This window comes from Hyaena hyaena, unplaced genomic scaffold, assembly GCF_003009895.1.
Source record: "Hyaena hyaena isolate Hyena2069 unplaced genomic scaffold, ASM300989v1 scaffold_388, whole genome shotgun sequence".
Lineage (NCBI taxonomy): Eukaryota > Metazoa > Chordata > Mammalia > Carnivora > Hyaenidae > Hyaena > Hyaena hyaena.
The window spans coordinates 1,087,814-1,104,201 of record NW_024081021.1 but is presented as its reverse complement, the minus strand read 5'-3'; the positions used below and the strand labels follow the sequence as shown (position 1 = coordinate 1,104,201).

Here is a 16,388-nt window from a genome sequence, read left to right as displayed (position 1 = left end):
TAAAAAAAAAAAAAAAAAAAAGAAAACATTCAGCCTCTATCTTTTCAGCTTGTAAAACAAAGCCCATATTAATAAAAACCATTCCTTCGCAGTGGATATTTTCATGTGGAAAGTCCTTCTACAAAATGATCCTCATTGTATCTAAATCAAAACTCCGAACTGCACTCATCACTATGCTCTGGCTGTGGGCTCTGCCCTTCTTTGGGAATGTGTCATTGACTACTTGACCCTCTTATTCTCTATAAACATTGATTTCCTCTCTGTGTTACCTAAGTGGAGGCTATGATTGTTAAAGCTCCTTGTGGTCTAAATTCTGCCTATAGGATAAAAGGACCACCAAGAGGTGTGTGCCCACATTCAGGCCATTGGTACAAGAGGGGTGCAGGCGTGGGGTAATCTGTAAAGCCGCTTCATGATTTATGGCACGTGTGAACAATCTGAGATTTGAATGGTCCCACCTCTCTCTAGCTACCCTGTTCATTTTAGAATCAGTATTTCAGGGGCACCTCGGTGGCTCAGTCGGTTAAGCGTCCGACTTCGGCTCAGGTCAGGTCATGATCTCACGGTTCGTGGGTTTGAGCCCCGCATCGGGCTCTGTGCTGACAGCTAGCTCAGAGCCTGGAGACTGCTTCCGATTCTGTGTCTCCCTCTCTCTCTGACCCTCTCCTGTTCACGCTGTCTCTCTCTTTCAGAAATAAATGAAAAATATTTTTAAAAAATTTTTAAAAATCAGTATTTCATATAATACCTTGATATATATATACTAGATGCCTTTTTTTATATGTTAAAGCTTTTAAGAAATATAGCAAAAGATTAACATTGAATTAACAAGGCTAGAGGCTGAATTACAGAAGAATATTTATATAGTGTATTTAGTTTTAAAAAATGAAATACAAATTTCACAAGTAATATGCTGCCTAGGTAAAGGGGGCTTTTACCGTTTCTCTTTGAAGCTTCTCCTACCCCATGTGCTTCTCCCTCAATCTCATCCTCTTCCCTCCCTACTATCCTGAATTTTGTGTTTAGCATTCTGTTGCTTTTTTTTTTTTTTTTAAGTTTTTTAAAATGTTTATTTATTTTGAGGGAAAGACTCCCTTTGGAGTGAGTGCACAAGCGAGGGAGGAGCAAAGAGAGAGGAGAGGGAGAGAATCCCAAGCAGGATCTACACATGGACCCCGAGGCAGGGCTCAGTCTCACCACTGCGAGATCGTGACCAGAGCCGAAATCAAGAATCAGACACTTAACCGACTGGGCCACACAGGGTCCCTCATTCTGTTGCTTTCTGTAGTTCTCACACATGTAGCTCAACATATTTTCATTAATGCACAAAGGGTCTCTGTATTTGATCTGGCACAGATCAGATATTAAAGTACTGTTGTAGAAGTAAAATAAAATAAAGTACTGTTGTAGGATTTCAGGGACATTTGGAGGTCACATTTACCAAGCATTGATTGCAAGACATTGTAAAATTAAGAAAATAATTCCAGCTTTTGTCTTTTAAACCTTTACACTACGGTATAAAATTATATAAAAGCAGGACTTTTTAAAAATCCTTAAAAGGAACTATCTAACCTATAGGGGAAGTCTTTCTCCAGAGTGTTCTTATTGCTAATGTATTCAAAAATAAATATAACTTCGTTGTTATCTAACATTGAAATTCTTTATTTTGTTTTCTAGGAAACTCTTGAAGAAAAGTTTTCAGAAGCTCATCCCATGTCTTTGAATTTCATGAAGGTACTTAAGAATCAATTATAACCATTATTGGCTGTTAATTGGCTGATAACTCTGGGAAGGGTTGATGATAGGACAAATAATGCCAAGGTAGAATTAATCATTGAAAATAATAAGGAACTATAAAAGAATTATAGTTGAAGGAACATCAGTAGTTGAAGCCGTAATGTTTCTAACATATCCATTAAAACTAGTTGAAGACAAAAGCGTATAATTAGTGTTTGCTGTGATGAACACCATTACTTCTTTCACATTTATTAAGAAATTTTACTGGTAAGTCAATATATTCAGACTATAGAGATTTATGAGGATGAATGTACTCCTTAAGTTTGAAGGTCTAGAACTGTACTGTCCAATATGGTAGTCACCAGCTACATATTACTACTGAGCACTTGAAATATGGCTAATTAGAATGAAGATGTACTAGATTTCTATGAAAATAACTATACAATAATATTAAATATTTCCTTAAGAAGTTTTAGGATATTAATTACATGTTGAACTGATTATGTTTTAGATACATTGGGTTAAATAAAATTTAAAATCATTTAAAAAAAATTAGTAGACCAGGAAAACTCAGAAGACCTGCAGATACCAGATACAGCCCCTACACTAGGCCCAAAGGAAGTAGTCAAACAAGGATGAATTCTAGTAAAAAGCAGAAGAAATTCATCCATTACTAGTCTGCCATTCATGCTTGACCAACTGATCCGTGCTAGAGGGTGTGACTCTTCCATCCACCATTGATACTAAAAGCTCTTAGTGGGATACAGATGGAGATATCAGTAAGAATATCTATCTTTAACAACCAATTAAATTCTATCTATAGCAGTGGCTTCCATACTATTCATCAGAATGACTACTCATCAGAATGAGCGTTTTAAAAATATACATTCCAGTATCTAACCTCAGATTTACCAAAGTAGAATCTCTATGAATAGGGCCTTGGAATTTGTATCTTTAAACATCCCCCTAGGTGATTATGATTTAGAGCCTAGCTTGGAAATCATCTGATCTAGAAGGTGGAACCATCTGGATGGCCTAGCATCCACCTTGTAGACTAGCCGTTGTGTTAGTGTTGCTCACTGCCAAGATGCTATCCAGGGTGCTGGATTCCTCTGGTCTGAGCCCTCCTGAGAGCCTGACACCTCAGACTTGCCCTTACTGCTGCTTCACTGGCCCTCAGCTTTCCTGCTGTCTGTCTCGCTGCTCTGACCTGCTTTAATTCAGCTCTCCCCAAGCCCTGTCCTAGAAGTCCAGTTCCCCAGCCTTGTTCTGGACAGGTTGTTCTGTAATTTAGCAGAATCTGCAGTTTAGCAAAACCTCCTGCAGGGAGGGTGTCTGTCAAGCACTGCAAACCCAACCCATTCTGAGGTACAGGCCAAGCCTTGTTCTGGTTACTTCTCTAACCAGAGAGAAAACATTAGTTGCCCTGCAACTCCAGGGCAGAAAAACTTCCAAGGTATAGGACAGATCCCTGTCCTCAGCTCCAAAGTTGAAGTACCCTGTTGCCCTGTCCAAGATTCTGGATGACACTAGTTTTGTCACTCAGCCATTTGATTTATACCTGTAATGTCTGACCCAAGACCCAAGGATTCTCTAAGTGCATCAAGGATTGTGCTGTTCCGTGGGTCACACCCTATCCCCTAGACTCCTGCCCCAGGTCAGATGAAGGAAGGCTTTCTCTCGCTAACTGCAATGGAGACATCTTTAACAACAAATAAATACCAGCTGCTGTAACAAGTCGTCATCCCATGGAACGAGGCCATCATCTCTGCAGGCAGCTGCTCAAATGGATGAAGTGCCAGCCAAGGACTGTGCTGAAGTCAGTGGTGGCCTGTAGTGGCCAATCTATGGCAGAGTTCTTGTGTTCCCTTCATTATGAGAGACAACAGACACCGTATTATTTATTTCTCAGTTGCTTGCACGGGCATAACATAACATCCTGTCACTCTATCGGCTTAATTTGGTCAAAGAAGAAGTCTGTCGACTCTTGGAAACATTTTTAAGGGTTTTCTGTGAAACGTGAAGTTTCAAGAAAAGGATCCCAACATGTACTTTGCCGTTCCAGTTTCTCATCCCTCATCTTTAAAACCTCTCCCAGGTTGGGAACACTCTGATCAGGGAACACTTCTGAGAACTCATCAGCCTCTTGGTGTATAGAAAGTTGTTAACCTAGGCAGTCAACAACTCAGAAGCCTCAACTCTGCCCAGTTCATTGCACTGCTCCTAAAACTAACGAGACATTGTTCTAGCCCAGGCCCCACAGAACAATTCAGCATTAACAGCCTCATCTTAGAATCTAAAAATATTTTGTAAAGTAAAAGCCCTAAGGTATTTAGTAGACCAGATTTCAACAGATTGAAAGCCCACTAAAGAAAATGAATGAATTTAACAAATGATTGGAAGTAAAACTGGTAGGACTCAATTACGATTCAGATCTGGGGGCAAATCGAGTAGAGGGTGGCAAACATGAGCTATCTGTACCCAGTACAGGACTGTCCTCGGACTGTTGTAACCAAGCACCACAAGCTGGGTGGCCGCAAGCAACAGAAATGTATTCTTACAATTCTGGAGCCTGGAAGTCTCAAACCAAGATGTTGACAGGGCCATGCTCCTTCTGAAGGTTTCATCGTGGATTGTTCCTGGCCTCTACTGGCTTCTGGTAGCCCCAGACTTCTTGAGCTTATGACAGCAGAACTCCATTCTTTGCCTCTGTCTTCTGGTGTTTTCTCTATGTCTGTCTTTGTATTGTCCTGCCTCTTACAAGAACACCATTCCCTTGTATTAAGGCCCACCCTATTCCAGTATGACCTCATCTTAACTATTTACATTTGCAAAGACCCTATTTCCAAGTAAGGTCACACGATGAGGTACTGAAGGGTTAGGACTTCAACATAGTTTGGGGGGACACAACTCAACCCATAGCAGTGCCCTTGAGATAAATCAGAAATGTTAAGTAGGCCATTGCATATGTGGGTCTGGAGTTCAAAGGAGAGGCCTGGACCAGAACTATACATGTGGAAGTCTCTGGTAAGCCTTAATAATTGAAGCCATTAAGTATCAGCTAGAAACAGATAAAGGGACAGGAGAGAATTAAGGAGTTCCATCTACCCATTGCAGAGAAGAAGGTAAATCAACACAGGTTGGTTTGAACGGTGGAGGTCATGAGGTAGGAGGAAGGAAAGGGAGGCATCAGAGAAGCCAAAGGGAGTTTTGAGGAGGAGGATATGGTCAGTAGTGTCTAACACCGTAGAGATGAGAACACAATCTACCTATTGGATTTAAGGACACACAAGTGTAGATAGAGATCATAGGTGTGAATAACAAGAGCCACTTAAGTGGAATGGTGGAGGCAAATGCCAGAATGAAGTGAGAAAGGAATAGAGACTCCCACAGTGTACATTCAAAGCTGTCTTTCTGTGGTGGTTATAGGCCTGACAGTGTAGGATTAGAGGAGACAGACTCCCAGGAGTAGCTCAACTTACTTACGGCATGGATCATTAACCTGGGCCTGGGGTAGGGGGAGGGGATCTACTTGGAGCGGGTGGTGGCTGTGGAGGGACAGGAGAATCTAAGTATGCCAAGCAGGGTTGTTTCTTAAAACCAGGTCCAATCAAAATGGCTCAGAAGGGCACTTGAGACTGTAGGGGTGGGTGGCATTTGCAGGGATCTCAGAGACCTGAGGTCAGCTGCGGTTAGAGAGGAACAGATACCACAAAGCAGCCCAGGCTGGGGCAGCCTCAGTCAATGCAGCTATGCCTCAAAACTAAGTCTGTTGTGTTGATAAATTTTACTTCCCTAGGACGGTCCTAAGGCAAGAAATTTTAGGTGTCCTGTGCCTACGTGATCTGATGCTGCTCTAGTTCTTCATGGATCATGATCTGTCTTTCTTCATGGGAAAAACCACATTCTCTGGCCAAAGAGTATCACGGCTTTTTGAAGGAAACCTTTGTGTCAGGATTCTACTAACCCCACGGCTACCAGAATCCTTCCCATTCTTTGAGGCAAAGCTAGAGGCTTCTAGTAGCCTCTAATATAAAGAGTGATGATGCTACATTTTCCTTTTTGCCTCTAGTTATTCCTATATGAATATATATATACCAACTGTCCAGATTTTAGATTTGTTTCATTACTAAGACTAATACTTTAGCCGTCCCCCTAAACCAATGGTTCTCAAACTTGAGCAGGTATCAGAATCACCCAGAGGGCCTATCAAATGCAGATGGCTAGCCCCCACCCCCAGTGCGTTTGATTCAGCAGGAACTGCATTTATAAGTTCCCACATAACACGGATGCAGCTGGTCCCGGGGTCACACTCGGGATCGCCCTTGATGTGTCTCACGAACTATTTGCCTTCACAAGTGATGAAGAGATGTCATTGGTAGAAACACCTGATCTACTTGTCGCCCCCTCCCTTCCAGAGACACCGTCAAAAGACTGAAATGACCAAAGAAAAGCAATTCTAGTTATTAACAGGTTTCGAGTACTTGATAATACACAAACTTGAAGATTTTGTAAACTCATATTTGCTCTTAAACAAGTTATTCAGTTTAGGGGCATACTAACAAAATAATAACAAAATTTCAATACCTTTTTTCTTTTCTTCCCAAGGAGTGTCTGAAGATGAATCCTGATGACAGATTAACCTGTGCCCAACTCCTGGAGAGCCCCTACTTTGATTCTTTTCGAGAAGACCAAATTAAAAGAAAAGCACGCAATGAAGGAAGAAACAGAAGACGTCAGCAGGTACTTCTGTTCCAAAGTTAAAGTGCTATAAAAAGTATTCTTTTTTTCCTTTTCTACCTTTCACAGTGAGACTAGGTGGACACCAAGACCTTTGTTTGCACGGAGTTAGTTGTATTTGTTTATCTTAGTAAATTTCAGTGATTGACGCAATAAAACCATAAAACTACGAGAACATCCAGATCGTTGCAAAATCTTATTCCGAATACACTTGAATCAACTTTTTGCTACACTGATTGGATAGCTTACCTGCCAGATCGTGTACCTGAAATCCAGCAACCCCGTACAATAAAACCCAGATTACAGCAGGACTGAATTTGAACATTGCAGAGGAATCTGTAACCTTCCATAGCCTCCAGACACGCCATAAAGGAAACCTGACTCTTGCTGCCTTAATGGCAGGTAGTTAAGTCCGCCTTCCCTAGGCCTTCCCTCAAAATCAAGGACAAACTCTGGCAGATACTAGGAGATGAAACGCAAACACCTGGGAAACAAATTTTATCATAAATGTGCCAATATTGTAAAATCACATGATGAATGTGACAGACAATGATTCTGCACCTTATTAGGTGACCACCCTTTACTTGGTTCCAGAAAAACCTTGAAGTTAAAACATAAACCCCACGGAACTAAGTTTGTTTTGGTTTGGGGTTTATGTTTCATCTTGTGTCTGTAGCGCCTAAAACGGCATCTGACCCATACAAAGTACTTGGTAGATACTATCCAAATAAATAAATAAATAGGTGAGCATTGCTTATTAATAAACGAGGATGTAATTTTCAATTTACCAGACTGACAGTCATCCCATTCTGTGTCCACTTAATCTTCCACCTTTGATCCATGATGAAGGTCATTGATCTTCTCCGTAGCGTGTCTGTCGTAAAGGGAGAAAGCAGGTTTCGTTGTTTTCAGTCTTTTGCTCGTTAAAACTGAAGTTCGTTGAGAGAGAAAAATCAAGCCAATCAGTAAGATGACATGTTAAGATGATTTCCCAGTTTTTATTAGATAGACCATTTCACCTTTTGCTATTTAAGTTATGTGTTTGCAAGTCAAGCCCAATACACTTTACTTAACCCAAAGAGTAAGGTTTGCTCAAATATGACTGAGGCAGCAGTTTGAAATACAGGGTGAACTGTGTGTAAAAACACTGCCGCCTTAAAGACATCTCACCAGATTTCCCACGCTTAACCTGGGACGGTGACCAGCAGCAGAGCTCCATCCTGCCCCTTCATTCCAGATTCAGGTTCTACCACACCCGCCTCGAGGGGGTGTGGACGGCGGCCTCCGAAGTCTCCAGGTCACAGTGTTTCCCGTTCCTTCATACCCTGTAGCCCAGCTGAGGGGCTCAGGGGCTTCGTTTCTCCTCAAGGAGCAAAAGCACAGAGAACAGCATTTACAGAACTTACTTCACATGCTCTGTCTTTAGTCCACCGCGCCCTGTCCCACTTGATGAGAAAGGCCTTTCTAGAGCACCCGCCATTGAGACCAAGCCTAAACAGCTCTCACCACCAGGTAAAGTCTCCGGATAGCAAGGCCAAGAGAAAGACAGGAATGTCTTTCTTTCTTTCTTTCTTCCTTTTTAAAAAATACTTATTTATTTCAAGAGAGAGAGACAGCATGAGCAGAGGAGGGACAGAGAGAGACACAGAATCCGAAGCATCTCCAGGCTCTGAGCGGTCAGCACAGAGCCCAACGAGAGTGGGGGGTGGCACTCGACTCACAAACCAGAAGATCATGACCTGAGCCGAAGTCAGATGCTTAACCGGCTGAGCCACCCAGGCGCCCCGACACGGATGTCTTTCATGTTCTGGTTTTCTTTCTGATATGCACCTCTTCCCTAAACATTTTACCATATCAGAAAATAAACTAAAACTTCAAGAAAATCTTTTCACTCAGCATGATTTCACTTTGTGAGTTCAAATTCCTATCTGGATACCATCTAGAGCTCTGATCAGTGACCAGAAATTTCCTTAAAGACTAAATATTGTCTAAAATTTATAGTATGGGGTGCCGTGGTGCCTCAGTGGATTAAGCATCTGACTTCAGCTCAGATCATGATCTCATAGTTCATGGGTTCGAGCCCCACATCAGGCTCTGTGCTGATAGCTCAGAGCCTAGAGCCTGCTTTGAATTCTGTGTCTCCCTCTCTCTCTCAAATAATAAATAAACATTAAAATTTTTTTCAACTTATAGGAAAGAGTTTTTAAATCTTTACTGTTTTGCCAGTATCCTAAAGTTAAAAATGTGAGATAGGTAGAATGCAGACTCTTGGAATTATTGTCTAACAGCTGTTGGGCATCTAGCTTTTAAACACTGCCTGGATACTCAAAAATGAACATCCCGAAACAAATCAACTACCTCCATGAGAATCCTAGACTAAGTAATGAAACCTGATTTCCAAGCATCAGAATTTCACAATTTTCGGAAAGGTAACCCTATTTGATTTTAAAATTGATGTCTTTTGACATCTTTGTACCATGTATATCCTTTCTGTTTTACCATCTTTAAATCAAACTGTACAAGGAGGAATTCTTTTCAATTTACTTTCTTATTTTTGTCTTGTTCTGCTATTAGAATCAACTGTTGCCTCTCATACCAGGAAGCCACATCTCCCCCACACCTGATGGAAGAAAACAAGTCCTCCAGTTAAAATTTGATCATCTTCCAAACATTTAGGAAAATGTTCTTTCAAGTGGAATGTAATTTAATACGTACACATTTTTGTACAAGAGAGATAGGAGTTCTCAGTGTTTCAAATGCAAATGAGCCATATGAAAATTAAGAACCTTCTAGAATTGTTTTGCTCTGATCATTACTGATTCCTCTGCCTGTGCTTTTTACATGCCAACTTTATCTTTCAGAACATTCCCTTTAAATGTTATAGAGTCTGAAACTGCACATATGGAGGAGACATTTTCAATTGCATCAGAGCAGCCCCTTCAGAGGCAATCAAGGTTGAGAATTTGAGGGCTTGTGCTTTGATTCCTGAAAGAGATTTACATATGTCATTTCGGTTTACCTGACCACATGCTGTCTCAGAGCGTTATCCAGATAGCTTGCCTTGCTGTTGTTTGTGTAAGGAATGACATCATGTTTCTTTTTTTCTCTTTTTTTTCAATTTTTAAAACTACCTTTAATGAGTTATGTTCTACATATAATAAACGTACTTATGTTAAGTGCCGAACTTTTCCTTGGATTTCAGCAAAAGTATACACATGCACAGCCTGACCAAAGGCAGATATAAAACATGGTCATCAAACTCAAAATGTTCTCCACTGCCTTTTGTAGCAAGTCTTCCCAAGATCACTGGCCCCAGACAGCCATGCATCTGCTTTTTCTGTCACTATTGATTAGTTTTTCCTATTTTGGGATTTGAAATTAATGGAATCATAAAATCTATAGTCTTCTGTGTCTGACGACATATGCTCAGCATGATGGTTTGAGAAAGAAATGACATTATGTTTCTGCATTTAATTCACTCTTATTGTAACCGGGACTTTTGAGTAATCTGGGATTTTATATTGGCGCAGGAAGGGAGCCTGAGATGTCATGTAGGTTTATGCCTTGATTCCAGGGCAGACTGCAGAGCTCCAAGGAATGACCGTGCTTATTACCTAATGCCGTCCTTCAGTACATTATGGTTTCTTACTCGTTTCTCCTGGCTCAGCCATCTCCATACCCAGACTTATCCCATTGGGTGTGTTTCCTAGATAGTTCACTGTCGACTCTTTTCCAAACATTTGCCTCTGTGAATTTGTACAGCCCTAAACTTGTGTATCATGGTTGTAAATGCTTCCAGTAACAGAAAGATCATCTCTCAGTTAACTTCATTTTGTGTCTCCTAGCAAAAAAAAGAAGCAAACAAACAAGACACCTCAATAGTCAAGCCCAAATTATACTGGGATATTTTCCCAAGTGAACTTGAGAGATATGCCTACATGCATACATATGTATATACATATGTGTATGTGTGTGTGTGTGTATATATATATATATTTATACACTTATATATAACATATCTGTACACACACACATAACACACATATATATTTATAGGTTTTGAAACATCATGGTAGATGCCTTTTATCCTAGACATCTAAGAAGGATGCAGTCTGTTTAAAGGACTTTTAGTTTGCTAACAAGGAACTCATATAAAATAATAGCATAGGGTTGTCTATCACTATCTGGCATAAAGGCACAAAGTAGTGATGTTTCAATAAATCATTAAGGTTATTAACTCTTTTCTGCTCCTGGGTCTGGAATGCTGACCTGAACATTGTCAAATTTTGCCAATACACATAATTCCAGAAATGCCTTTTGGTATCAGGCACCAAAATATCAAGCATAAATTGTTTTTAGGAAAACACACTAACACCTTCTGTTCATCCTCTAAAAGTTTATTGCACTTGTAAACTTCTAGAGAATCTTGTTGAATTACTTGGGGGCATCTCTTTACTTGCGAATTATGGCATCTAAACAATGGTTTCTTTCTCACTGGAAGGACATTTTAAATGGGCTTATTTGGCCATGCAACATGTTTAGAGTGAATATAAGCTGCTAAGGCCTTCTTACTGTCATCTTAATATCAAGAAGTTGCCTCCTTCAGATTTGTGTGTTTTTTGCATTTTTAGTTAGATGATTATACCATAGGCACAAGGAATTTGAGAAATAAATAAAAGATACAAGGCAACTTTGAAAGTTTTGAAAGCTGAAAGATTTCCTTTTAATTTTCATAGTGTTTTTATCATGTAAGCCTTCTTATTGCCAAGACACCCATCCTGCTTCAGCTTTTCTAAACATCTAGATTCCATCACACACACACACACACACACACACACACACACACACACACACACACTCAAAAGTTCCAAATACATGCAACTCCCATACCCATTTTGCTTATAATCATGCTTTAGACAATAATGGAGAGTTTGATAAGGGTTGAAAGGGTGATAGTCTTTTCTTATTTTTGCTTACATTTAAATTTAAGAATTAATGCAAACTGGCATTTGTCTCTCTCGGTTTTTTTCCTTGGACAATCCATCATTTAGAGATCACTGGGGCAGGGAGAGGAGAAAGCACCTAATGCTCGGGGAAATGTTCTGTGGCAGTCCTTTCACCAGGAGGGAAAACCCTCTTCTGATGACATTTGCACGCTGCACTTTCCCTGGGCGACCCGGGGCCACCTAGTGCTGTCGGCCGGCTCAATCACGCAGGCGCACAGACCTCAACCTGCAACTCTTTTTGTTTCAAGGGCGGGTTTCTCACTCCAGTGCTACACGTCCTCCCTTGCATTTCTCAGCCGCATGTAAGACGGCTGCACTTCAGGGTCTAGTGCCCAAATTCAGTAATGAGTTTTTGTAAAGCTTAACCAGGCTCTTCACAGAAACCCACACGACTCTGTAACCAGGCGCTTTCTTCCTATCCTTGTCCAGTGTCCGGCTCACCCACCGCTTCTCTCAGCCGCGGCACCACCGGTCAGGCTTCTTAATTTATGTATGTAGCTCCCTCCCGGTGCCATAAGTACCCTGCAGTCATAGTCAGTGATGCTGCCTGAGTACTCTTTTCCTCCACCTCCGGGTGACCGGTTTACACCCCTGTTTCCTCCACTTTGTACCTGAGAATCTCCAAGCAGCCAAGCAGTTCTTTGTGTTTTGTTTTGTTTTTAAATTTTTTAATGGTTTTCATTTCTTTCTGAGAGAGAGACAGCATGAGCAGGGGAGGGTCAGAGAGAGAGGGAGACAAGAATCTGAAGCAGGCTCCAGGCTCTGAGCCGTCAGCACAGAACCCGATGCGGGGCTCGAACCCATGAACCGTGAGATCATGACCTGAGCCGAAGTCAGACACTTAACTGACTGAGCCACCCAGACGCCCCTGTTTTGTTTTGTTTTGTTTGAAGAGCACTTTACAGAGAACTAAAAATACAGACTTTACTCCTGCCTGCTCCCGCTGTTTCTTCAGGGAATAAAGAAATATACCACAGAAAAGGACATCTCATAGACCTTTATCAGCCCTGTAAGGCTACCTGCTTGAATTTTGCCTTTGGTCTCTATTTCAGTCCTGGTGATATTTGAATACACTTGTTCCAACTTGCCCCAAAGGCAAAGCTCTTTTTTTTGGGGGGGGGGGGGGGGCGTGTCATTTTGTGAAGATTATTTAAACTAGATTGAATTATTAAAAAGTTGTACTTGAGGGGCCCCTGAGTGACTCAGTCAACCAACTTCAGTTCAGGTCATGATCTCAGTTTGGTTTGTGGGTTTAAGCCCCGAGTTGGGCTCTGTGCTGACAGCTCAGAGCCTGGAGCCTACTTTGGATTCTGTGTGTCCTCTCTCTGCCCCTCCCCTGTTGACTCTCCCTCTCCTCCCCCCTCCTCAAAAATAAACATTAAAAATCTTTTTAAGTTGTATTTGAGAGGCTTTTGAATGCTTTGGAGTAGGGAGATAATTGAGTAAGGGGCAAAAACAAAGCTCTAGGGCAGGAAAGAAAAAAGTGGGCAGAATAGATGTTCCCTCTCATAAGTTAGCCGTATCACTGTTCTCCATTGCTCTTGCAGATCTCCCAAACTACAAGACTAAGAAAATTAATACATTATTTTGAAAAAAATTCTCAACTCCAAAGCTGTTTTTATGGTTCTTCAGCTTCCTTGCCATAGAATTGCTGTTTTTCAAAAAAGAGAGCACTTTCTTTGTCACTTGTCACCACTAATGATTTCCAATCCTGGGTTTGGATGGCACAGAATTCTGAAAAAAAAAAAAAAAACAACCAAAGAAAACAGCAACAACAGCAAATCCCCCCCAGCTTTTTGGTTTAATTAAAACATACTACTGAAAGAGGAATGTTCCTAATATTCCACAAACCTTAAAATCTTGAAAAAATTGGGGAGTCAGTATAAGGTATGAGCTGAATTGCAGATTCAGATTTGTAATGCATAGGTATGCATTATGTACAAATCTACAGATTTGTGATGCATGTAACTAAGAAAGAGAAAATGCCTCTCACATGATAAGGTAATGTGCTGGGTTTGTATGTGTTTGTCTTCTATTAAAACCATGAATTCAGGAACTTCATTCTAGGTCTAGTAGAAGACCAAGTCTTTAAGAGCGATAGGTTTAAAAACTCATTGAATTACCACGCAGTCTGGGAGTTAGAACACCAGGTTCTTGGCCTGGCTTGCAAATCTCTGTGTAGCCGCATCACGGCATGTAACTTTTCTGTGCCTTCATTTTCTCATTTGTAAATAAGAGAACAGATAAGCTAGATGATTTCTAGGGCTCCTGTGACTCTCGATAGCACATGGTGTTTCTGTGCTGGACATCTCTCCCATGAGAAGAGGCTTTCTAGAGATTGTTTCTCATTAGTAATACTGAGATCACATTTGGGGTTTTTTAAAAATATTTATTTTCTGGGAGAGTGCGGGGGGAGAGGGTCAGAGAGAGGGCGGCAGGATCTGAAGCGGGCTTTGTGCTGACAGGCATACAGCAGATAACTGATGCGGGGTTTGAACTCACGAACCATGAGATCATGACCTGAGCCGAAGTCGGACATTCAATTAACTAAGCCACCCAGGCGCCCCTAAATTTTGGGTTTTTTGATCTAACCTGGAGCTAGGAGATCTCTCTCTGTCTCTCCCTCTCCTCCTCCCCCTACCTCATCTCTCCCTCACTTGCTTGCTTTCACACACACACACACACACACACACACACCACCACCACCACCACCACCACTCCCTGCTAGTTCTACGAAGTCAATAGTAGTTTGCAGACAACCATCTCACAGAGGTTACATTTTATAAACTAAAGTGGATTTTAAAGCTAATTATCGCTAAATTTTAATTAATGTAAACAGAACAGGTGTACTTTGAAAATACAGGGTAATATGTAATCATTCTTTGATGGTTTAATCTAGCTTGGAAATAACACCTATGCTGTGAAATATTAATTTAAGATACCCATTAAGGCCAAGAACTCTTAGGGCATTTCTAGCTTCAGCAAAACTTTTAGTACCCTCAGTAGATGAAAACTTAAAGGAATTCTGTAAATATATCTAAATTATAATGGTGTTATATTTAAGCAGCACAGACTTCATATTTGGGCTACTTTATATTTAACCTGTAATTTACTCAAGGTGAGAATCAGTTATCCTACTTAACAGGAGTATAAACACCTTGTATTTATAAAGTTAAAATTTGTCTTTTCTGTTGTGAACACTAGTCACTGGCCATATCTGTCCATATTGTCACGTTGAAGATGTTGTGTCTACCTATGATTTTAGAACATAATAGTACGGAAGCAGATCTCTTTCAAATCACATGAAATCGTAGCTGTATATTAATTAATTAGCATGTGATAATTAGCATCACTGCAACTTACGCTACCAGAAACAATTCACTACAAAGCAGTTTTATTTGTAGCATGTTAAATATACGTAATATTTTTAAATGTTAGCTTAAGATATTTAGAGAACCTAAATATGGGCTTAAATACTTTGGTGACCTTCTATTTGTATACATAACTTGACCTGAATATGTTCTCTAGCTTATTTTAATAAAAGTTAGAAATATTTCTGTCTCCTTAACTTCTGTTCAACTCACCTGTTAGTCCATTGCCTAATACTTTGTATTTAAATGAGAAAAACTGTCATATTCACATACGAAGTTCAGAACTTGTTTAATTTCCTCTCTGTTGGAATATCTGAACAGTTGATATAGTAACTGTCCCTTTTTGAGCCTTGGGTTGGGAATTTTCACAAAATGGAAAAATAACAAAACCTTCTCTAGTCCGACCCGATCGACAATTATCCCTGAGAACATTTCCTTTGAGGCTATAAGATTCTTTTTCTTTCAACTCCTCAAGATATTTCTCTGGCCCTTCCCAGTACTTAAGCTACAAAATATGAAATTTTCTCACAACTTCAATTCCAGGTCCTCACGGTGGTTTCTATTTTAGGTTTAAGAAGGTGAAAAAGCTCAAGACCAAACTTAGACCAATGATCAAAAGAGAGAAAGACAATGAGTAAAATAATGAATGAGGTCATTTTTGAAAGATGCTTCCATTCTTGTATTTTATTTTGAACTAACCTTTCTGCTTCCATGATTTTTAATAGCGCTTGTGTTAAAAGATAATAGTAGGTTCTTTCCAAGGCTGACTGCAACTGATTTCTCCCATCCCATGGGCCTTTGGCAATGACACTTTGCCATTCCTTTCATCAAGAGGTGAAGCTCCCTCCCCCACCCCACCTTGTGACCAGTGACTTCCTTAGACAAATAGAAGGCAACAGATGTCCCTCCATGCCATTTGGGGGCCCAGGTCTTGAAAAGCCTGTAAACTTCTGCTTTGTCTCTCTGGGGAAGGCAGCCACCATGCTGTAAAGAAGCGTAGGCCAGACCTTCCGATGATAAGATGCGGTGAAAAGAGAAAGAGGTCGCTGAGGAGCACCACGGGGCCAGTCATGTGAGTAAAGCCTTCTTAGAGCTTCCAGCTCAGAGCAGCCACCAACCAGCTGCATATGGCCAATAAGTGTCAAGTAGAACAGGACAACTGCCCAGCTGAGCCCAGTCCACCCACAAAATTATGAGAAATAATAAGTTGTTTTAGGCCACTATGTTCTGGGATGACTTGTTATGTAGCAATAGGTAACTGAAACAGAGATGTTTTTAAACTGCCTACCATTAAAGTTGAGAAGCATGTTCTCAAATAATGTGCACCCGTAGAGTAAGGCATGGGGTCTGAAGTTATTTAGCCTAGAACTATCAATACACTCTGGGGAGTCTGAAAATCATTCTTCCCACCAGCCTCTCTCTTTGGATCCTATTTCTTTTAGTCAAGGCTACTCTGCTTCCAAAGAGGACATCGTCTTCTCATAAAACGTGTGACTACCCTATGCAGGAAATCCAAAAGACCATAATGAAGAAA

At 40.7% G+C, this 16,388-nt stretch overlaps 1 protein-coding gene across 3 annotated transcripts in view; it reads left to right on the top strand.

Moving 5' to 3' along the window:
* Nucleotides 1–15,943, top strand: part of CDKL4 (cyclin dependent kinase like 4) — a 47,470-nt gene extending 31,527 nt beyond the window's left edge. For 2 of the 3 annotated variants that reach the window (XM_039251269.1, XM_039251271.1), the window contains 3 exons: nucleotides 1,678–1,734; nucleotides 6,346–6,480; nucleotides 9,052–9,797. In XM_039251269.1, the coding sequence (XP_039107200.1) occupies nucleotides 1,678–1,734; nucleotides 6,346–6,480; nucleotides 9,052–9,153 (294 nt within the window). In that variant the 3' untranslated portion in view covers nucleotides 9,154–9,797. Of the gene's footprint in view, nucleotides 1–1,677; nucleotides 1,735–6,345; nucleotides 6,481–9,051; nucleotides 9,798–15,830 lie in introns of those variants that run through there. The other variant, XM_039251270.1, reaches the window with a different exon arrangement.
* Nucleotides 15,944–16,388: the final 445 nt, after the last annotated feature.